The following is a 25,824-nucleotide window of genomic DNA, read 5'->3' on the forward strand; positions in this document are numbered from 1 at the left end:
CACTGCATTGTCCGGGGTGAGAGGTAATGCCTGAAATTTGGTATTTTTGGTACACTCTTGACACTGTGAATATCAGAGTAATGAATTCCCTAATTATTTCCAAAATAGAATGTCCCATGTATCTAGTTCCAACTGCCATTCTGCGTCCAACTTATGACACACAGAGAGCTATGCTATTTCTAGTATAGACCCCAGTTTAATGTCAACTGACAAACATCTATACCTGTGTGAGCAGTGCTACATAGAGAGACTATTACCTGGGCTATGTATTAGTAAACTTTTTGTATTGAGAAACTTATCACAGTAACATACAGCAACACTAACATTGCTATTCTTTACTGCATAAAATCACATGGGAAATCCAGTATCAGTATACATCAATTCTGAGCACTGTATCAATTCAGACACATTACTTGCTATTCAATACCAAATTAGACTGTTGTTAAAGGTTATAAATTTGTGATTTAATCACAGTAACAGAAGCAGCAGACACTCATAATGTTAAGAGACCTTGAACACCTTTATTTCCAGATTCAAAAGTTGTAGTGACATAGTTTAGTCACATTTGAAATTGATGACAGGATTAGCAACACCAAAAAAAAAAAAAAAAAAAAAAAAAAACATTTGAAACTGATGACAGATTTAGCAACACAGGAAAGAGTACATAAAGCAAAATAAATGGATACATCAGCAGTATGAAAGTATTCCCTGCATACACAGTTCTCTCCTAGCATATAAATAAAATTTACAACCAGTAATAGACTGTATTCATAGCTCAACACTCAGCAAATGGTATTTCACCATGACCTTAATCTCGATGTAATCAAAAACTTTGCTCATCACATCTTGTTGATATTATGTCTCGATTTTTAAGAAACTTACATTCATATTAACATAATTAGCTTAGGCTAATATAGAAATACCAATACACAGATAATAACAAACTGGAATACAATGCAATTACTGATGGTTTCACTCTAGTTCCAAAGTGTTCCATTTCTAGATAAATAAATATGAACTAGAGATTAATCACAACAGGATATGTACTGTTGGACCAATGTTTATGATAATTTCTGTAGATTCTCTAGTTTCACTGTCCTCCTTGAGCAGAAGGAGTGTATGTGAACAATACAACCATCACCCAAATGTGAAGAAGAATCTGTAAAAATTAAGAAAAAAATGGTAAGTACGATACAAGATCAAGAATATACCTACACTGAAAGATTCTTTTCCATACTTTTGGATGTTATTTGCTTACCATGTAAGAAAATACTAATACTCGGGCCAATGGGTACCTCCTTAAAAAGACACCAGTCCTAATACTGACCGCATCAAGTGTTGTATAAGCCCTTTTTACTCTGCGTGTCACTCCCGTGTCAAACGGTGATTCTACAAAAAGGCTGGGGACTTGAGCCTTGGCTGTAAACACACATTCACCTTCTTAATGCACCAAATAGAAGCAGAGTTAACACATACAAAAATGGCAATTTAAGTTTATGATGCTATTTAGTTGTTTTATTTCTGAATCTTGATTAGTTACAAAATAAAAGTAAATAAAATGGTGTCATTTTACAGTAAATGGAACATACGATATGATGGAATAATCATTTAATGCAGAGTATAAGGCAGAGATGGGCAGTATTTTAATAAATTTCTATCTAGATAATTATATAAATAAATAGGTAATTTAAAAAATTTTATTTGTGACTAATGAGATTACTTCTCTCTGCAAATGCACATGTGTTATTTTTCATCATGTGACTAATGAATAAAGTAGCCTACCACCACATTTTATTTTTTTATTTATTGATTGGTACTGTGATGTGCATAGGCAGAGTTTCTTCCTATAGCTTGACAGCCTTCCTGTAGGACTGGTCCTCTCTCCCCCCCATGATCACTTGGAGAGTGGGGCAGCCACAGCTGTATAAACCCATTTGACTAAATAAATAAACACACCACCATCAAGCTGCATGGCACGGCAGTTGTTGCAGTTATTTAATTATTCAAATGCTCTTTCCTTTCCTGATGTCTTAACACATGTACTATCGTCCTGCCCCTTCTCCTTGTTAGTATTATCCATATCCTGCAGAGAACTACCACATTTCTGATCTTATCAGTCCACTTCATTTTCTGTAACCTTCTAAAGCACTAAATATCAACCACTTTGATTCTCTTCTTTTCTGGTTTTCCCACAGATCATGATTACCTCCCATACAATGCTGTGCTCTGTAATGAATCTTGCCTCTTCGGAACTTTCGTACATCAATTGAAATGTTTGATTCCATATACATTTTGGCCAGACTCTGGTTAATTTTCATATTTAAATTATATATCTGACATCTGAAGATATTTTTGAACCTATCTGATTGGCGGAAGACTAATTTTCTGGTAATATATTTTTATTATTCATACCGATCCATTTCGTCATATCTATCTCGAACCATGAAAAGCAGTAATCACAATTGTCAACTTAAATGATCAAAGAACCAGTTTACAGTAAAAATAATACTATTATGCTTCAGGTTTTATGCATGCAAAATTTCTGTCTCCTTTTGTAATTTTTCTAAGTTTTATTATTGATTATAAAATAAAACTTATACAATGACAGGAAGCTGCTATCTTTCATATTGTCAAAATTTACAACTTTCTTTTATTAACCATTAGGCCCATGAATCTTCACGTAAATAATTATTTCCAGAAAACATTATATAAATTAAATATGAGAAACAACTTCCGTTAAGACAGTCACGTTAATACTTGTTTGGACTACATCCTGTTCAGGAAGGTACTGGAAACTTTGTTTGTAATACTTATAGATAATTTTGTCATGAACTCTGTAGAGTTGTTTTAAAAAGGTTCAGAGGAAAGTGGGTTTAGCATCTATTGAGTTTGGCACATGTTACTCTCTGATCAACTCACTCTTTGTTTAGCTCAACAATTTAGCACAATGTATATTTAAGAAGTGCTGTTGTAAAAAGTACATCGAGAACATAGCAGCAAATGAAGATTGTGTTTAAAAGCCACACAATGTTCCAGCAAATTGTTATTTTAAAAAACCCCTGGACCAAATATTCCGAAAGTTTATATAGGTGCAAATAAGGCTGCCTAGACAATGAGACCAACTTAGCAAGGTAAGTAACATTTATCTGTAAATATAATATACTTACTTTTACATACTAATTTAAACATTGTCAGAACTATTACATAGTTACAACCACGTATGCACACAAAGTTAAATTATTCATTATATAGGAGCATTAAGTGGAAGGGAGTTACATTGTATTTGGGGGTGTCAGCTGGAATAAAGACAATATTAGCTAGAATATTTTTTCATTTCGCAGAAAAATTTGTGAAATAATGATACTAACAAGTCTCTAAGCTTAAACAGGAATTTGGTGTTCCAATAGTATTTAGAAGCTTTACGTACAATGGTGATTAGAACGATGAAAGCATTCAATTGTGTTACTCTTAGTTTTCCTACTGTCTGACTGTAAAAATGTACATAAGGTTCTTTGAGAAAATTCATGAAACAAAATGCAAAATCAGGATAGGCACATTTGGCGAAAGCAATCTGGACAATTCTCAGAATCATATTATTGACCTGCAAAATCAAATGCTACTGTAATCACATTCTTGAGTTCAGCAACATGTGTAGGAGTATTGTAGCCAGCTGTTTAACAGGAATTCTGAAGCATAGGCTGATACACTGAGCAGGCAGCTGGTTATCAATAATAGAATGTCTGAAGTAGTGCTGGAGGGAATTGACACTGTGAATCCCACAGGGCTGCCCATAAATCCGTAAGAGTATGAGGGGGTGGAGATCTCTTCTGAACAGCATGTTGCAAGGCGTCCCAGATTGCTCAATAATGTTCATGTCTGGGGAGTTTGGTGACCAGCAGAAGTGTTTAAACTCAGAAGAGTGTTCTTGGAGCCACTCTGTAGCAATTCTGGACATGTGGGGTGGTGCATTGTCCTGCTGGAATTGACCAAGTCCATTGGAATGCACAATGGACATGAATGGATTCATGTGATCAGACAGGATGTTTACGTATGTGTCACCTGTCAGAGTCGTATCTAGATGTATCAGGGGTCCCATATCACTTCAACTGCACACGCCCCACACCATTACAGAGCCTCCAACAGCTTGAACAGTCCCCTGCTGACATGCAGGGTCCATGGAGTCAAGAGGTTGTGTCCATACCCATACACGTCCATCCACTCGATAAAATTTGGAACGACACTTGTTCAAGCACGCAACATGTTTCCAGTCATCAACAGTCCAGTGTCAGTGTTGATGGGCCCAGGCAAGGCATAAAACTTTGTGTCATGCAGTAATCAAGGGTACACGAATGGGCCTTCGGCTCTGAAAGCCCATATCAATGATGTTTCATTGATGGCCCAGAATTGAAATCTGCAGCAATTTGCAGAAGGGTTTTACTTCTGTAATGCTGAATGATTCTCTTCAGTCGGTCCTGTTCTTGCATGATCTTTTTCCGGCTGCAGCGATGTCGGAGATTTTATGTCTTAGTGGATTCCTCATATTCAAAGTACTCTTGTGAAATGGTGGTACGGGAAAATCTCCACTTCTTCACTACCTTGGAGATGCTGTGCCCCATTGCTCATGCGCTGACTATAATACCACGCTCAAACTCACTTAAATCTTGACAACCTGCCATTGTAGCTACAGTAACCAATCTAACAACTGCGCCAGACACTTGTAATCTTATATAGGCATTGCCGACCACAGCACGGTATTCTGCCTGAACTATATACCTCCATATCTGAATAAGCATGCCTATACCAATTTCTTTTGTGCCTCAGTGTGTTTTATATATAAGACATGTAAATCCAGAGGCTGTACGTATTTTGTTGTTTTTGGTGGAATGGTCATCTATTCCATGTCTCTACTGCAAATGAATCATTTGTCCAACATCTATTTTATAGCCATGACTTGTACTGAATGACGAACAGACTAAACCAATTGTTGATTTTTCTCCATTTTCAGAAGTCAGTTCATAACTAAATCCATTTGGAATAAAACAATACCAGTCATCATTTTTTAGGTTGTATTTTTATGCTACCAGTTTCGACGATACACTATGTCATCTTCAGCCCTGCTTCAATCGAGTAACCTTCCTGTTACAAAATACAATAGCACTTTTAATTGGTTCGGAATGATTATTATGGGAATGCGTGCTCCTTGGGACAACTGTCAAAGCTGCTGACAGTTGTCCAAGGAGCACACATGCCTGTAATAATTGTTACGAGACCATTTAAAAGTGCTGCTGTATTTTGTAACATGAAGGCTGCTGAATTGAAGCAGGCCTGAAGATGACGTAGTGGATCATCGAAACTGGTAGCCTAAAAATAACACCTAAATAATGGCAGTTGGTATTGTTTAATTGGATACTCCAGACAGAAGATGGAGTTACATTCATCAAATCCATTTGGATCAGTTTTCCAAATGCAGTATGACTGTATCTGGAAACCTGCAGTTTTCTGGTTTAATTCTTTGACAAACAGGGCCCTAAACTGGCGAATATTTTGGTCTTCCTCTTGTTCTCTGGCCGTCATGAAAGTACAGCTGTGTCTACAAAAAATTCTGTATTCTTCATTGAGGCATACTATGAAAGCTGCACAGTATTTAAAACTTGTGCGCCCAATTTCTCTTGCTTTTTGAATTGCCCAAAATTTCCTTCATTCCTTGTTAGTTCAAATTAGGACAGAATGGGTTGTTTTATCTCCATTTCTTTGACTGCCTTGTTTCCTCTAAAAGAATGTTCATTATGTCTTTTTGCAGATAATCAAATGTTGCTTTGATGTTCAGTGTGCTTTTTATACATGGATATTTCTTCAATAATAAGCTGTAGGCTGCAAGTTTACATGGAGGTGTATGGTAATTATCATAAACACGTTTAGGACATTATTCTGAAAATTTTGTTAAAATATTGACAATACTGGACTTCTTTTCTGCTGGTGGAGGTTCATAGTCACCAGAACTGTTTGCTTCTCTTTGAGGAGTACTATTACTGCCACTGCCCAGTGGACTATATAAAATAATTTTTTATTTCTACTGGTATACTATGGAAAAAGTAAAATTAATACATGAGAGATAATGTAAGTTAAATAAAAGTAATATGATAAGCAGAGACATGACTATAAATTTTTTATCATAAGTATCAGCCATTTTCAGTCAATTCACATATAATGTGAAGTATTTCAGTCATTGTAAAAAAACAACTGTTATGTAAAAAGTGAAGACTTTATCCTGAGGTGTGTGATATTGATAATTATGCTGGATTTAGTATTGGTAACATGGTAAGGAGGAAATGAATATTATACTACTATCATGTTGTTTCTATACGGTAGGTTTATTGCTGTTGATGATATTTAGTGGTGAACTGTGAAGTGAAGAGAAGAGAATATTTTGTGAGAAGTGATGATTAATGGAAATGCATTAGGTCTATAGATTAATATGATGATGATGATGATGATAATGATGATGATGTTGTAGAGTATGGAAATATGATGTTAATAAAGCAATGGATTAGGAACTTAGTGGCATGAATGATAGTAATTTACATTCAGGAAATCATGTGAGTAGTTATGCCTACGTATTTGTATCTGAAGAAACAAAATTGTTGAGGCTTTCGTGGCCACTTGTTGACAAACTGCCTATTGGCTTCTGTCTCGGGTTCTTCGGCCGACGTTCATCTAATGATTTTTCTGATGTTTCGCCAGCACGAGTGGCTGGCATTGTCAAAGCTTCACCCTCCATTGCCAGTTCACCACCGGCAATGGAGGGTGAAGCTTTGACAATGCCAGCCACTCGTGCTGGCGAAACGTCAGAAAAATCATTAGATGAACGTCGGCCGAAGAACCCGAGACAGAAGCCAATAGGCAGTTTATCTGAAGAAAGTTGTCAAGAAAGAGTCTCAGACAAGAGTGGGAAAAAAAAGGCTGAGATTTGCAAATATGAAAGTACAGAGCAATGTGAAATAATAATGATTTAACTAAACTAGTAACTGAAATGAAAAATTATGATTACCATCCATGTTAAGATAGAATGACATAGAATAAAAGAAGAAACCCAATATTATAGGAAAAAAATTCTAATATACACTGAGATGGTAATTAGAGGATGTGGAAAATCTAATACAAAAACAAAAATGTGAGTTGTAGTTGGAAAAAGATTCCTTACTAAAAACAATACATTTACTTTGTTACTGATGAAAAATATTTTTTATATAAAATGATCTTAAGTGTACTTCATACCTCCATTCTGTCTGTATGCTAAGGAAATTTGTACGTAATGTTTGTATCTTTTTACTCGATGCCACCAGACTATATAATTTATTTTTGTTTGTGAATATTACTTCAACAATTTGGATTTCCATGATGCAATGTTTTTCTCTTACTCATCTGTTCATCTTTTTATAATCACATTACACTATGCATTTGTCTTCTACTTTCTCAGTACAAAAAACCAGATGCTGTCTGCAACAGTCTAATAATACACTATTATTAAATATGATGAATTAAAAATATATTTGGGTAAACTGGAAAGCAGAAAAATACGATTTATTTGCAGTTTATATTAGGAAACCTCCAATATGTAAAACATTCTAAGTATTTCTGGATTTTTTCATTGTTTATGTATCTTATTTGTTTATGTGAGCCCAAATAAGAAATGGGAAAATGTTTTGTCACAGATTACTTAAACCATAATCTACTACTTTGTATTAGTGTTGTTTGGAAGTAACTGAAAATAAATATATTTGAAATTACTGTCATGTTGGGAAGCTTAACATATATTTTGAAAAGAAAGTTTAAATTTTTACATAAAGAAATGTCATACTGAGATAATGTTACTTTATCTATCCAGTGTTAGTAATACAAAAATATCTAGGGCTTTAGTGAATGAAAACTGTCTAAAGAAAAATGAAGGATTTTGTAAACTCTGTCAATTCAGTCATTACTGTGGTGTTTTTGTGAGAAAAAGATATAATAGAGAGTGGGGTTTTTCAGAAAAATGCAAAGCTAATGGTTATATGAAGTACATAAAAATCAGTTATGATGCAAAATATATATTTCTTGGTTTAAAACTAATGTTGTACAATTATGAATGGAATGTATAAATTATAATGCAGAGCAATTTTTCTATTTCAGGTATATTTATGATATTATGAAGAAGTTTTGTGAAATGTTCTGTAAAGCTAATGAAGTTTATATTGAACTGAATTTTTGAGAGATGATTCATAGTATTGTGAAGTACAGCGATTCTTCGATGTTTCAGGTTTATGATACTGTGATGAGGTTTATTCCACAATACGTGTAATGATTCTGCAGTTGTACAGACGTTATGGAAATGAAATGTTAGGGACTTATTGGTATTCTGTTTGGTAATGCACTGTGCTTTTGTTTATGATGGTATGCCGTATAATATTCTAAGATGGCCAGTAAGGCCTTCATCAAGAATAGACCACACACACACACACACACACACACACACACACACACACACACACACAACTTAGATGATGATGATTATTATGAACATTGGTATATAGTTATATTCTTGATGTTTATGAAGTTTGAGCTGGATGTGATTTGTTGGTAATATCTGAATTTTAATTAACAACTGTACGATTACACAGCATTGGTGTGAGAAAGAGTTAGCCTTGGTATGAAATGGCTTATATGAAGTGCTAAATATGTTGTTGCCAACTATATGAAAATCTTCAATGCCATCTGACTTTGTGAAAGTACAGCTTGGGGGATTGTACAGTGTAAAATAAATTGGTGAATTATTATGGTGAAAATACCTACCACATGTGACTTGTTTTACTAAAATGTGAGATTATTTGGACCAAGGCAACTGCCTGATGAGAATATTACTTGAGATTTTAGAGGATTATTACCGTGTACATTCTTTTTATGAAATGTGTTCTTACTGCTTTACATCAATATTTTACAACTGTGGTACCATAGCAAAACTCAAAAATTTATTTGAAATTTAAAAAGCTTAATGATCTTAATTCTTTGATGTTTACTACTTTATCCAATGGCATGTTGTCCTGTGGATTACCATTTTAAAGTTTTTACCTCTATGGTTACATACAACTGATAGATTTCAGTGCTAAGCAAGTAGTAAAATCCCTAGCTGGGTGACTGTATTTGTAGTTACGAAATCTTATCTGTAAAATCATAAGAAAGTTATTCAAAATGTCTCTCACTAAACATCAGTTCAAGAACACTTCATCCAGTTTTGGAAAGTGGTCCAGAATCGCATTAGTACAATCCAATTGTATTTTACTGTAATTCTCAGGGAAATGTTTTCCAGGAAATTAATTTTTCTTGTATTTCTCTTCATGCAGTCCTTGTATCTAGTGTGTAGTGGAGAATCAAATTATATCTTACAATCAGTTTTTTTTTTTTTTTGCAACTAATTTTCATGTGAGATATATTCCTTGGAACTTTCGCACTTCAATTGAAATGTTCAATTCTGTATAAATTTTGGTTAGATTTGAGTTAAATTTTATACTTAAATTAAATATTCCACATCTAAAGATATTTTTAACACATCTGACTGCCAAAGGACTATTTTTCTGGTAATATATTTTTGATTAAATCAACAGTCGAGACCAAGATAACATTTGCTTATTATGACTGGTTTTGGCTTATGTTAAAGCAATCCTCACATTTTTTGGCTCTCTATGACTGGTGCTGACAGCACCTCAGTTTTATCATGTGATACCATTATCGTATACTGTGTAAGATTGTGGTATCATGAAAAAACTGAGGAGCCATCAGCACCTGCCATACCATGCCAAAAAATACGAGGACGGCTGTAACAGAAGCCGAAACCGATCATAATAAGCCAATGTTATTGTGATCTTGACTGTTGTTCTAATCAAATTTAGTACCAGATAACTGCGCTTCCAAGACAATGTTGTCTACATTTGTGTAATATATTTTTATTATTCTTATAGATCCATTTCATAATATCGATCTTGAACCACAAAATTTAATAATCACAATTGTCAAATTATCAGAAAACCATTTTACAGTGAAAATAATAATTTGATGCTTCAGATTTTATGCATACAAAATTTCTACCTCCATTTATAATTCTTCTAATTTTATTACGGATTATAAAATAAATCTTATACGACAACAGGAAGCTGCTATTTTTCGTACTGTCAAAATCTGCTATTTTTTTTATAAACCATTAAGTGAAGCATATAAATCTTCGCATAAATAATGATTTCCAGGAAACATTTTATAAATTAAATATGAAAAAGAATTTCAGTTAGTACTTATCTGGCCTACAGCCTGCTCTAGAAGGTACTGGAAACTGGGTTTGTAATATTTATAGACAATTTTGGCATGAACTGTGTAGAGTTGCTTTAGAAAGGTTCAGAGGATAGTGGGTTCAGGAGCTATTGAGTTTGGCACATGTTATTCTCTGATCAACAAAGCTCTTTGTTTAGCTCAAGAACGTTGCACAATGCATATTTAAGATTTACTGTTGTAAAAAGAATGTCAAAAACCTAGTAACACACGAAGACTGTGTTTAAAGGTCACATAATATTCCAGCAACTCGTTATTTCAAAAAACACCTGGACCAAATATTCCAAAAGTTTATATATGAGCAAAGAAGCCAACCAGACACTGACATGACTTAGCAGGATAAGTAATATTTATCAGCAAATTTAATATAATTTAAACATTGTCAAAACTATTGTATAGTTACAACAATGTACGCACACAAAGTTGAATTCTTTGTTATGTATGAACATTATATACAAGGTAGTTATAGCTCTAAACATATTTTCTATGAACTTCTTCTCAAATTCAGTTCAATGTTTGGTACTAGAGGACTCCTTTTGCCTAGAAATGCCCTCTTTGCCTATGGTAGTCTACGTATTGTGTCTTCCATGCTTCCTGTGTCATATATTATTTTGCTGATAGCAGACTACTACTATGTCTACTTCATGGTCCCCAATTTTGATTTTAAGTTTACTGCTAATCTTATTCCTGCTACTCCTGATTACTTCTGTCTTTCAATGTCAATACATAGTGAGTGTTCATTCAACTGTCCATACCAATCAACAGATCCTACAATTCTTCACTTTCACTGACATTAGGAATGTCATTAGCAAATCTTATCACTGACATTTACGTTCAGGGTGAAAAATTATCAATAATAAGATGACACTGCTATAGTTTCACCTTCAGTTTTAATTACCATATTTACTCGAATCTAAGCCGCACTTTTTTTCCGGTTTTTGTAATCCAAAAAACCGCCTGCGGCTTAGAATCGAGTGCAAAGTAAGCAGGAGTTCTGAAATATGTTGGTAGGTGCTGCCACAACTAACTTCTGCCGTCGAATATATGTAGCGCTACACAGGCATGCTTTGCAGGCACAAAGATAGATACTGGCGCCAAAACCTCTGCGTCAGTAAATAAATTTAAAAAAAAAGTGGAAGACGAGCTTTTTTCTCCGCCCCGAATTTCGACCACTGCATTTTCATACATTATCCAACAAAGTAAATACAAATTCTGTATTGTTCATCTTCGAATGTAGCAGCTTTTCAATGTACTATGAAAATCCGACTGGCAAGACTGTTTGCGATGTTAGTAAATATGGCCAATTCTACATTCTGAATTTTTTCCTACCTGTGAGAAGAGATGGTTGCTAATGGGAACTTTTATGAATTGTGAATCACATGCAGTATTCTCTTCACCATAAGAATAATACGAATATTAACATTTTGCCATGTATTCTTTCGTGTTTGCTGCTATCTCATTTAGATCCTGTCTGCCTAATAAACTACGAAACTAGAGTGAGACAACAGCAAACGTGGGAGTATACACATATCATGTCATGTTTATATTTGTATTATTCTTATGCCTAATAGTGATACAGTCAGAAATGAAGTATGGCAATTAATCTAAGATGACTAATTTCTGTGCAGAAAGTAATGTACTAAAGAGGCGTCTGCAAAGATTTTCAAACGGAGAAAAATTTTCGCTAAACTCTCGTTCAGAACATCTTCTGTCATACGCAGTTTATTATTTGGTTCTTGTTGATTATTATCAAAGAAAGCAGCAGTGTAAATAACAACAGTTGTTTCGCAACTGAGACAATTCCTCTTTTTTTTTATTGTAAAGGCGGTAGCACGCACAAAAGCAAACCATGCCGCGAGCGGCGACAGGTCGTAAACACTCATCATCAGAATGCGACAAACAATGCATGACACAGTACAGTAATGTATTTTCAGCTTAGAGTGACGTAAACACCTATAACAAAGAGAACGGCACTTATCAGATCAAAGAAAAATAACCAATCAATTCAAACCAGGCGAAGCACGTGAAAAACAAAGGGTACCCATTTAAATATGGACGGAGCACCTGACGCATAGCAATGGCTACCTGGTAAAACTTAACTACTAAGCTTACGGCTCGAACCAAACTACTGTAGCTGTATCGTCATTCATTCAAACTAAATTGTGTCTCATATTACAATGGACCAACTTTGTTTCGATTTGGAGATGCGGCCTAAAACTATTCTCTCCCCTTGAATTTCGAGTCTCAAATTTCAGGTGCGGCTTAGATCTGGGAAATTTTTTTTTTCCTTTATTTCGAAACTCATTTTTCAGGTGCGGCTTAGATTCGAGTGCGGCTTAGATTCGAGTAAATACGGTACACTCCTGAATGGTTTTTCATTTCAATCATTGCTTTTTCGATGCTCAGATTAAACAGTAGGGGCAAAGGACTGCATCCCTGTCTTACACCCTTTTTAATCTGAACACTTTGTTCTTTGTCTTCCACGCCTATTGTTACCTTTTGGTTTTTGTACACATTTTACATTACTCATCTCTCCCTATAGTTAACACCTAATTTTTCTGAGAATATTGATCATCTTGCACAATTTTACAATGTTACATGCTTTTTCTACACTGACAAATAATATGAGTATGTGTTGATATTTCTTAAATCTTGCTTCCATTATCCAGCTCACTGTCATATCTGTCTCTCTCTTGTACCTTTCTTTACCTTTCCTAAAACCAAAATCATCACGATCAAACAGTTCCTCAATTTTCTTTTCCATTCTTCTGCACAGTATTCTTCTCAGAAACTTGGATGCATGAGCTGATAAACTGATTATGTGATAGTATCCACAATTACCTGCTCTTGCTGTCTTTGAGATTGTGGATATTATTCTTCTAAAAGTCTGATGGGCTATCTCCAATATCACAGATTTTATAAACCAACTTTAAAAGACATTTGATTGCCACTCCCTCCAACAATTTTAGAAATTCTGAGGGAATGTTATTTACACCTTCTGCCTTATTTGATCTCAAGTCTTCCAAAGCTCTGTCAAAATCTGATTCCAACACTGGATCCCCTGAATCTTCTATTTTACTACTATTTCTTCTCCTATTACGTCATCAGACAGTTCCTGACCCCTGCAGGGTCCATCATTCAATGTACTCTTTCCACCTAACTACTCTTCCCTTTGCTTTTGACAGCAGAATTTCTCTTGCATTGTTAATGTTGAAGCCTTTGCTTTTAATTTCCCATAATATTATTTTAACTTTTCTATATGCTAACTCAGTCTTTTCAAGGACCATTTCTTTTAATTTTTTTTTCACAATTTTTCCTGGAGTCATTTGGTCTTGGCTGCCATTTATTTCCTATTTATTTCATCCTCTGAAGTTACTTATACTGATGTGTTCCTGTTTTCCCTAGACATTTTTTGTACTTCCTTCTTTTGTCGATCAATTAAATTATTTCTTCTGTTACCCAAGATCTCTTCACACTTACCTTCATTGTATCTATGTTTGCCTGCCCAACTTCTGTAATTGCCCTTTTTAGATATTGCATTCCTTTCAACTGAACTGCCTACTGTGCTATTCACTATTACAGTATCTGTACCTTACAGAACTTCAAACATGTTTCCTCATTTCTTGGTAGTGCTGATCTCCCTTCTTTCCACACTGATTCTTCTGGACAATACTTCTAAACCTCAGTCTACATTTCATCATTACTAAATTGTAATGTAAGACTGTATCTGTTCCTGCAAACACTTTACAATCCAATATCTAATTTCAGAATCTCTGTCTGATAAAGATGTAATCTTCCCATCTCTCCACGCTGAAATTTATTGTAAAACTCAATTAGTCTTTCTCCTCTCTCGTTTCTACTATCGCTACTCCCAAAACTCTCTTCCATTCCTTCGCCTACTATGGTGTTCAAATCCTCCATGACGATTATATTTTCATCTCCCTTTACTGTTTAATTATTCATGTATCAAAGCTTTGTGCAGCAGTACGCCTTGGCGACACAGTGGCTAAGTGCCGACTATAAAGTGAAAATCCTGGAATTCGATCCCCAGTATGTCGTTGGATATTTTCTGCCAGTTATCACTTCTTTCACCTCTACTAATGATTTATAAATGTGACAAGTTACACTTTCCACTGTGGTTCAGATTCCACAGTAAGCTACAGGTCACTTTGCGACTGGCTAGGTAAGTCAGTTCAGAGGTCACCGGAGCATCATTTTCAATAGAATCTCGTCCAGTAAAGCACTGCTGTGTTCAACCTAACATTCAGGTTGTGCACAGCTTTGTTTACTTTACAGCATAATAAATATAACCATAGCAGATGGTTTTAGCTGTTACACTAACGATGTGGCCAAATTCAACTAACCCCTGCTTCCAACATTCAGAAGCCCTGTCTGTAACTACGAAAAGATACGAATGCAGCCAACAGAAACTAATACGCATTATCTTCTCAGCTGTAACAGGACTGCTAGAGCTATGGGATGAGGATCCAATTACAAAGTTATCTTGTGTTTGCAGGTAACCAGCTTAGATGAAAACTATTCACCATCAGCACCGACCCTACTTGGGGGCAAATTTTACACATGTTATAGAAAGAGTGAATAAAAAAAATGAATGGTGGTTACATGTTCGAGTTGCTTACCTAAGTCTGCTTGAATTATGGAGAATGCTAATTCAATGTCTAACTTTTTGAACCACTTTCAGTCATGAACTCTATGAGTCATCAAGTATTTTCACAAGATGCATTTCACAATGAGTATTCATCCATTCCATGATCCCTCTGAACACTGTTGCAGACCCATCTGTTACTTTGTTTATTAAAATGCTAAGCAATTTAAACATTACAGATTATGGAATAAATGTAATTAACTGATGATTATTTGTCAGAAAAGTTGTTAAAGCTTCCATGGTCACATGTTGACAAATAGCCTGTTTTAGGTTTGGTTGGTGTTTGTTTGATGATTTTTGCAGGTTGAGGCAGTAGGAGAAATCGGTCGTGACAGAGTGCCCACCGTGGGAGACTGACTACTAAAAACAAATTTATTGACATGGAAGTTCTTGCTGTGGAAGAGAGGTTCAGCAAGAAAGAACAAAGCCTCGAAGTGAATGGATTCTGGGTTCCCATGCTGCAGAAAACAACCACAGCAGATAGCACGGGGAGAAATAAAGGGATAATGACCGCGTAAAAGCTATTTGACGTTGGTGTGACAATCACCTGAACAGACAATCTAAAATCATAACATGTCAAAGATTACAAAAATGGCAGAACTGTTTTGAGCCACACTGTTGTCAGAGAACTGAGATTTAAGAAGTACACATGAAATTTATGAAACTGACAGTTAAAGCTTGTGTTTACAATAAATAATCTTTTATTGTAACTGGTGCTGGAAATTTTTCTGCACCCTATAAAGGAACAGTCACAGAGTTCTCTACTATGGATAAAATTTACTTAATGTTACCTAGTCAGGTATTACGAACTGTCAATGCATTAAGAACATGTTAAATCAAGATGATGACCATTCAAGCAACCAAATTCAACAGAAACTGCCTTTTGTCTAAAGTAATACCGAACAAAATTAATTTTAATGTTAGGAGCCTCACAAAGTCAGCCAAAACAGCAAAGTCAAAGTGTGAAACTGATTGGTTAAAAACTGAAATCGAATCATCATACAGACATGCCCTTAAATAAATGCTCAAACTCCACTTGGCTCTAAGCAACTCCTTGACTCCAAAGCAATTTGTGTGTATTTTAGATAACATTAATGAGCATGTGTGCGAAGAACAACTAGTTGTGTCAACTAGGCATAATCAGAAATTACTAGCAAATTACTAGCTGTCAATCCTAACAAACTACAAAGACTAGAATCTCCTACCACATCAGAACAAAGGTTTTATGGCAGGGTGATTAATTCAACCACTATCAAACTTGACAAAAATGAAACCGAGTTACTTGAGAAGGGTCTCAAACATAATATCCCACCAATACTCACTGACAATAATATCAAAGAATTAATTGACTGCTCTAAAATGGCATGTGGCTCAGCTAAAATAAACAATAATGAAAACATTAGTATTGGGCTGCAAGTTAAGAATATTATACACAAAAACTTACATAACCAAAAATCATGTAACTATGATTCCAAACTGCTCAGGGATATTAATAGAAAACTATCTGAAAACAAAGCTCTGGTAGTCAAATTGACAAGAGGAACTCGGCTGTTGTTATGTGTGAATTTGAATATATTAACAATCTCTAGAATTTTTCCATAACAACATCATACATGAAATACACAGTGACCCCACACCCAGCTTGAGGAACTACTGAAATCTTCTGACTTCCTTTATCTGACTCTGATGTTCTAAAATGCCTTGTCATGAATCCATTGACACCAAAACTATGTTTGCAGCCAAAGAATCATAAATACAATTGTCCTATATGCCCCATAGCCAACCCAAGAAACAGTCCAGCATATTTTATCAGCAAGAAACAAAGACATTCCCAGTAACTTTTATACCTATGAAAACAATTTTTCAATTAAGAATAGCTATGAACTTATTGAACATATCAAAGACTTAGCAATACCAGGAAGTGCCAAATTTGCTTCAATGGAGGAGGAGGAGGATATTAGTGTTTAACGTCCCGTCGACAACGAGGTCATTAGAGACGGAGCGCAAGCTCGGGTGAGGGAAGGATGGGGAAGGAAATCGGCCGTGCCCTTTCAAAGGAACCATCCTGGCATTTGCCTGAAGTGATTTAGGGAAATCACGGAAAACCTAAATCAGGATGGCTGGAGACGGGATTGAACCGTCGTCCTTCCGAATGCGAGTCCAGTGTGGCTTCAATGGACATAGTAGACCTTTACACCAACATTCCTATACATGACACTATTCAGATAATTAAAAACAACCAATTAAAACACAAAAAGTTATCCAAGACTGAAATATATGAACTCACTGAACTGCTAAAACTAATCCTGTCACACAATTATTTTATTTTTAATAACAAAATTCATAAACAAGAAGATGTTCTTGCAATGGGCAGTAGTTTGGCAGGAATACTTACATTAACCACTTAGAAAATAAATTTTTCGGATCAGATTGCTCACTTGAAAATAAAGTAATATACTGCTAAAGGTATGTGGATGATACTATTATCTTGTACAATGGTACAACTAAGGAGACAGAGAAACCTGTTAATGGTCTCAGCAGCATGCACAACAACAACTTCACTGTAGAACATCAAGTGGATAAGGGAATCAATTTTCTTGACCTTAGAATATCTAATGTAAACAGCAAACATGCCTTCCAGATTTACAGAAAACCCACCACTAGTGATGTTGTCATTAACAACTCCCCATGTCATCCAGTACAACACAAAATGGCATTCTTCAGATCTACACTTAACCGTACACATAAAATCCCACTCAGCCGACATGACAAACAAAAAAAAAAATTAATATTATCAAAGAAATTGCACGTAGAAATGGAGACAACTCAGTTGTAATTGATAAACTTAAAAACAAAATCAAAAAGAAACAATGCACTCCTCCTAAATCAGATTTGTTAGACGGAAAAAACATATTCGCCCACATACCCTTTATGGGTAAAATTTCATACCAAATCGCTAACCTCTTTCGGAAAACTGCTAGTCACATTTCTTTTAGCACTAACAACAAGCTACAACAGCACATCATCCACAAAATAAGACAAATAACCAATGCCACCACAAATCAGGTATTTATAAACTTTGACATGACAACTGCCCACAGTTCTACATAGGCCAAACTGGAAGGAGTTTCGCTACAAGATGCCTTAAGCATATGGATACCTTCCGGCTAAATAACTTTGACAAATCCACCTTTGCAGTGCATCTAAAAGACCATTGTCACTCAGCCACAGCCATTACAGACAACCTACAAATACTACACATTGTCAACAAAGCAAAGAAAATGGATTTGCTCGAAGAGCTAGAAATTTACATCCATAGCTCTAACTCACCACACCTTATTCTCAGCGAACATGTGGAGCTTGCAAACAAATCTTATCTCCATATATTTCAGGAAATATTCAAAAACAAAAACTCATTATCCTCTGATATCTAATAACAGAGTAACATGCTATGGAACTCCGATGTAGCAATCATACAACAGTTAAAGTGCCATATCGTAATTTCTAGAAGTCATATTGTAAACACATGCTTTAACTGTCATTTTCATAATTTGTAATAACTTTGAAAATTTCGTGTTTGTAACATCATTGTACTTCTTAGATCTAAGTTCTCTGAGAACAGTGGGGCTTAAAACAGTTCCGTCATTTTTGTAATTTGTAATAGCTTTCAGTAATTTCATATGTACAGCATCATTGTACTTCCTAGGTCTAAGTTCTCCAACAACAATAAGAATAAAAAATTTCATAATGTGAATCAAAAAAATTTCGCAATTTGTAACAGCTTTTTAAGTTTGTATGTGTGCAACATCCTTGCACTTGCTGTGGCTAAGTTCTCTGACTGTAACCTACCTGTTTTTGTATGAGCAACATCTTTGCAGCTCCTATGTTTAAATTCTTTGATCATAGCCTACATATCTGTATGTAAACACAGTGTATATCACAAGTGCATGACACAGTACTGAAATATGCAGAAAAAACAAGGGGGGCAAGGGGGGGGGGGGAATTGAAAATAATGATGATCATGACGATGACTGGTTTGTGGGACGCTCAACTGCGCTATCATCAGCGCCCATATAAAGTCCCAATTTTTTCAGACTCAATTTTTTACTCAGTCCACTCTAGCCACTATCACAAATGATGATGAAATGATAACGACCACACAAACACCCAGTCCCCGAGCAGAGAAAACCCCTTCCCACCTCGGAATCGGACCCGGGACCCTATGATCCAGGGGCAGTAATGCTAGGCACTAGACCATGAGCTGTGGATGCGTGAAAATGATAACCAATGTGCAACTGAGTGGGAAAGCTCCCACCACAGCATGATTATAATAAGGATGCTTCATCTTTATGTAAGTACTGATATATTTTCTACAAATGCGGCCTTGCCATTTACAATTGTCCCACTTATATCTGTTTAGTCACAAGCAAATAATTTGCTTTCTATTTAGACAGTAATCTCCAGCAATATAAACATGTATATGAATCCTCTTTCAGGAGTGCTAGTTCTGCAAGTTTCGCAGGAGAGCTTCTGTAAAGTTTGGAAGGTAGGAGATGAGGTACTGGCAGAAGTAAGGCTGTGAGGACGGGGCGCGAGTCGTGCTTGAGTAGCTCAGTTGGTAGAGCACTTGCCCGCGAAAGGCAAAGGTCCCGAGTTTGAGTCTCAGTCCGGCACACAGTTTTAATCTGCCAGGGAGTTTCATGTATATGAATGTATAAACACCTGAGGATGGGCATAAGCCCAAAACCGGTCATGTGACAAATACGTAATCTTTTGCAGTCACTGGTAGTGGAAGTTTTTCTACACCCTATATATTGAACATGTTTGAGGACAAAATTCAAGAGGACCTGGAGTCACAAAAAGGAGAAGTTTGTATGGCGTAATGGAACAAATTTATTTCTTATTTTTGCTGTGCCTCTCTCCCGCATTGGCACAGTGTCAGCTTGGTTATTAACAGATTTTGCATGGTTAATTTAAAGGGTGACTGGATGCCCATCTGGTTGCATCAGGGTGTCTCCTCCCTCCCCCTCCCCCCCCCCCCTCCCTCCCTCCAGGATGGAATGTGTGTACCCCACCTGTCGGGGGTGTAGTGTTATTCATGTGAAAGACAACGAAAGTTTTCTAAATGTCTGTGAATTGTGTAACCGAAACAGGACTTCGGTACCAGCCCAGTATTCACCTAGTAGAATGTTGGAAACCACCTAAAAACCACATCCTGGCTGGCTCACACCCAGCACGCTGGCCCTTATTGTTAATCCACTGGGCGGACTCGATCCTGGGCTGGTGAACCCCCTGTCCTGGAAGCAGTACTTTAAAACACATGGCTACCTGGTTGGAGCTTCGAAACATATTTAACTGATCTATGCAGTTACACAGAGTTCTCAATTTTAAAATTTTAATACAAGACACCGAGTTTGAGGACATAAAACAGTTTATAACATTTTCAGGTTCTACTGCTGAAACTGTGGATTACTCCCACGGAAAAAAAAAGTGTTATGGTCTTTTAGTTTCATGTTTGATGGCTATACGCAAAATGATATGAAAACTGGAAGACAGTCTCCTTAAACACAGCAGTATACTGACAGCTTCCCCTGAAGAAAGTGCCAAGATATGATCTGAAGTTTCTGTCACCCTTCTACACTAATGGGAGACTATGCAGGCTTACAACAAACTTCAGCCATATAGTAGCCAAAGAAATGTCACAGTAATAGGCAGGCTTACAGTAGCCAAAGAAATGTCACAGATATCGGATGACAAGCCTGAAAATGAAGTTATTGTGGTGTCACAGCCAGACACCACACGTGCTAGGTGGTAGCTTAAATCGGCCGCGGTCCTGTAGTACATGTCGGACCCGCGTGTCGCCACTGTGTGATCGCAAACCTAGCGCCACCACAAGGCAGGTCTCGAGAGACTGACTCGAACTCAGCCCAGTTGTACAGACGACAGAGCTAGCGACTAGACGTACGAAGCCTTTCTCTCTCATTAGCCGAGAGACAGAATAGCCTTCAGCTAAGTTAATGGCTACGAACTAACAAGGCGCCATTAGCCTTACAGTGATTGTAATTAAAGTCTCCTTTGTGCGATGTACCACAATGATTGATTAAAGATAAGTATTATACCAGCTACATACTTTTCTTCATAGCATTAATTACGTATCCTGTTCCAGTACTTCACGCCCGTCTGCGTTAGTCTAGCGTGCCTTTTAAGCCACCTCTATCTACAAGGTGTTGGCCCAGCTGCCGACACATCACATGGCGACGAGGATGGGATGTACCACAATGATTGATTAAAGATAAGTATTATACCAGCCACGTACTTTTCTTCATAGCATTAATTACGTATCCTGTTCCAGTACTTCACGCCCGTCTGCGTTAGTCTAGCGTGCCTTTTAAGCCACCTCTATCTACAAGGTGTTGGCCCAGCTGCCGACACATCAGTTATGACACAGAAACATTATATATTTGGTACAAGCAAACTAACTGCTACTAGAGCAGTAGTGAGTCATGGGTCAGCAAATGTGCACTAGTGGGATGGCACTGAAGACAAAGACTATCACAGACAGTATCACATTACAGTTTCAAGGGAAGGGTGAAATGGAGAAGTATAACACAAATTTACCTGAAGACACTTAAGTAATAATGAGTCATTGTTGCAGAGATCAATATCAGCACAAACAGTGTGATGAATGCTCTCACAAGTGCTCAATATCTTAAAGAGTTTTCTGACACCAGATGACATAAACAAATTGGTAGACATCATCATCTATAAGAACATTTCTCAAAAATAATTTTAAGCATAAAATAACAACATAATATTATTATTCCCATGTACAGTGAAATAACTGCCATGTTTCAAGTCGGGGAAAATAGAACATGTGACAGTGCTGTTATAGTCCATCTGCATTTAATTTCTAATTTATATTCTCTCTCTCTAACCTGTCCCCCAAATTGTTCCATTGATAAAACTCATCCACCATACTCACTAAAGATCACAATAACTGACTACCCACCATTACCTTAAAAAGTATCAAACCTTCTGCTTTCCTCTCCTGCAAACTTATCCAATTAATCTCTTCTACATCTACTACTCATCTACATCCATACTCCGCAAGCCACCTGACGGTGTGTGGCGGAGGGTACCTTAAGTACCTCTATCGGTTCTCCCTTCTATTCCTATCTCGTATTGTTCGTGGAAAGAAGGATTGTCGGTATGCTTCTGTGTGGGCTCTAATCTCTCTGATTTTATCCTCACGGTCTCTTCGGGAGATATACGTAGGAGGGAGCAATATACTGCTTGACTCTTTGGTGAAGGTATGTTCTCGAAACTTTAAGAAATGCCCGTACCGAGCTACTGAAGTGAATACCCCCTCCACCCCTTGCACATGAAGCTAACCAAATGTACAGAAGCCTGTAACAATGCAGTGCCATGAACCGGTCTTGCATTTTTCATGCTCCACCTGGAGACCACAACCTCATCACTATTTGTCATTCAGGCTCAGGTGAGGATGAACTGACTACACCAAGTGAATCGTAAGGTGTAAAATCATCAGAATATCAGCGATTCCAGGCGACACTGATTGAACAACAGATGCTACATCCTTTACCCCAGAGACCCCCCGCCCCTCATGGCCACAGCTCAAGGCAGTAACCAAAGATTGTTGACCTCGGCCACCACAGTTCCTAACTTAGTTGACTGTGACTAATTCCTCTAGGACCCACACACAACAGACAGAGTCCCTCAGCATCATGCACCATTATACAGAATTAATTAAGCATGTGAAATAATTGAAAAGATCTACAGAGCTACATGACTTGACAGCTAGAAGAAATGAGGCACAATAAATATGTCTACAGATGGGTGAATTATTGTGGACTACTAATATTGAATACACAAACAAGTAAATAAAATAAAAGTGCTCGCCAAAACATTCCGTACAGAGCACGAAACACGCCACGCGGAGTTGTTACTACGACCAGAAAGTTCACATATTCGTATCTCTCAAACTATTTAACTTCGAAACACCAAACTTCCATTAAAGTGTTCATAACTCCAGTCGCTTCAGTCACGATATGTTAGAACCGGAATTAGCTCACTATTTCCGCATCTTAAAGAGTATTTTTAAGGAGCGATCTAACATGGAATGTAGGCCGGCTAGCAAGCGACTTTCTTGAGGTACTCCCCTTTCTGCACACTCCTCTATTCGCACGGGAACAGCTTAACTCTGGCTGTTGATCTAAACGGCCAATCAGAACGTTCCTTCCTCATCATTCTCGTGCAGCCACCGTATCTTGTAATAACTTGCTACGTTACATCCGGTCACAATTTAACGGTTATGAACTGTAAATTAAAACTGAAGAATCTACAAAATGGTAGGAAATTAAGGAGCTGGGACCCAGATAGGAAGAACCAGAGCTTTTTGAGAATTTCAAAGGGAGCCTTAGGCAATGACTGACAGAAACAGGAGAAAGGAATACAGTAGAGGGCGAATGGGTAGCTTTGTGAGATTAAATAGTGAAGGTAGCAAAGGCTCAAATAAGTAAAAAGACAAGACCTAGTAGAAATCTATGAATATCATAGGTGATGTTGAATTTAACTGATGAAAAGAGAACATATAAAAATGAAGCAAGTGAAAGGGAACACAAATTTTTAGAAATGAGATTGACAGGAAGTGCAAAATGGCTAAGCAGGAATGGCTACAGGACAAATGTAGATCTATAGAAGCATGTCTACCTAGGGCGAAAAGATAGATACCACCTACAGGAAAATTAAAGAAGTCTTTTGAGAAAAGACAAACAGCTGTATGAATGTCAAGAGCTGAGATGGAAAACCAATACTAAGCAAAGAAGGGAAAGCTGAAAAGTGGAAGGAATATATAGTTTGGCTATACATGGGAAATGAACTTGAAGAAAATACACTCCTGGAAATGGAAAAAAGAACACATTGACACCGGTGTGTCAGACCCACCATACTTGCTCCGGACACTGCGAGAGGGCTGTACAAGCAATGATCACACGCACGGCACAGCGGACACACCAGGAACCGCGGTGTTGGCCGTCGAATGGCGCTAGCTGCGCAGCATTTGTGCACCGCCGCCGTCAGTGTCAGCCAGTTTGCCGTGGCATACGGAGCTCCATCGCAGTCTTCAACACTGGTAGCATGCCGCGACAGCGTGGACGTGAACCGTATGTGCAGTTGACGGACTTTGAGCGAGGGCGTATAGTGGGCATGCGGGAGGCCGGGTGGACGTACCGCCGAATTGCTCAACACGTGGGGCGTGAGGTCTCCACAGTACATCGATGTTGTCGCCAGTTGTCGGCGGAAGGTGCACGTGCCCGTCGACCTGGGACCGGACCGCAGCGACGCACGGATGCAACCCAAGACCGTAGGATCCTACGCAGTGCCGTAGGGGACCGCACCGCCACTTCCCAGCAAATTAGGGACACTGTTGCTCCTGGGGTATCGGCGAGGACCATTCGCAACCGTCTCCATGAAGCTGGGCTACGGTCCCGCACACCGTTAGGCCGTCTTCCGCTCACGCCCCAACATCGTGCAGCCCGCCTCCAGTGGTGTCGCGACAGGCGTGAATGGAGGGACGAATGGAGACGTGTCGTCTTCAGCGATGAGAGTCGCTTCTGCCTTGGTGCCAATGATGGTCGTATGCGTGTTTGGCGCCGTGCAGGTGAGCGCCACAATCAGGACTGCATACGACCGAGGCACACAGGGCCAACACCCGGCATCATGGTGTGGGGAGCGATCTCCTACACTGGCCGTACACCACTGGTGATCGTCGAGGGGACACTGAATAGTGCACGGTACATCCAAACCGTCATCGAACCCATCGTTCTACCATTCCTAGACCGGCAAGGGAACTTGCTGTTCCAACAGGACAATGCACGTCAGCGTGTATCCCGTGCCACCCAACGTGCTCTAGAAGGTGTAAGTCAACTACCCTGGCCAGCAAGATCTCCGGATCTGTCCCCCATTGAGCATATTTGGGACTGGATGAAGCGTCGTCTCACGCGGTCTGCACGTCCAGCACGAACGCTGGTCCAACTGAGGCGCCAGGTGGAAATGGCATGGCAAGCCGTTCCACAGGACTACATCCAGCATCTCTACGATCGTCTCCATGGGAGAATAGCAGCCTGCATTGCTGCGAAAGGTGGATATACACTGTACTAGTGCCGACATTGTGCATGCTCTGTTGCCTGTGTCTATGTGCCTGTGGTTCTGTCAGTGTGATCATGTGATGTATCTGACCCCAGGAATGTGTCAATAAAGTTTCCCCTTCCTGGGACAATGAATTCACGGTGTTCTTATTTCAATTTCCAGGAGTGTATTATAGAAAGAGGTGAGGGAGCAGAGAAGAATTTGACAGAGCACTGAAAGACCTAAGTCGAAACAAGACCCTTGGAGCAGCCAACATACGCTCAGAACTGCTGATGTCCTTGAGAGAACTGGCCAAGACTAAACTATTCCACCAGGTGTCTAAGATATATGAGATGGAGGAAATACTCTCAGACTTAAAGAAGAATTTAATAATGCTGATCCCAATGAAAGCAAGTGCTGACAGGTGTAAACATTAGTGTACTATCAGTTTCATAAGTCATGACTGCAAAATATTAACACAAGTTATTTACAGAAGAATGGAAAAACTGGTAGAAGCTGACTTCAGGGAAGATCAGTTTTGGTTCTGCAGAAACATTGGAACATGGGAGGCAATACTGACTCTATGATTTCCCTTAGAAGATAGGCTAGGGAAAGGCAAATCTATGTTTACAGCTTTTACAGACTTAGAGAAAGCTTTT

At 37.8% G+C, this 25,824-nt stretch overlaps 1 protein-coding gene across 3 annotated transcripts in view; it reads right to left on the bottom strand.

Moving 5' to 3' along the window:
* Window positions 1–611: 611 nt before the first annotated feature.
* Window positions 612–25,824, bottom strand: part of LOC126247966 (golgin-84-like) — a 169,230-nt gene continuing 144,017 nt past the window's right edge. For 2 of the 3 annotated variants that reach the window (XM_049948530.1, XM_049948529.1), the window contains exon 11: window positions 612–1,159. In XM_049948530.1, the coding sequence (XP_049804487.1) occupies window positions 1,091–1,159 (69 nt within the window). In that variant the 3' untranslated portion in view covers window positions 612–1,090. Of the gene's footprint in view, window positions 1,160–1,258; window positions 1,420–25,824 lie in introns of all 3 variants that reach the window. The other variant, XM_049948527.1, reaches the window with a different exon arrangement.

The sequence above is a fragment of the Schistocerca nitens genome, chromosome 3, assembly GCF_023898315.1.
Source record: "Schistocerca nitens isolate TAMUIC-IGC-003100 chromosome 3, iqSchNite1.1, whole genome shotgun sequence".
Lineage (NCBI taxonomy): Eukaryota > Metazoa > Arthropoda > Insecta > Orthoptera > Acrididae > Schistocerca > Schistocerca nitens.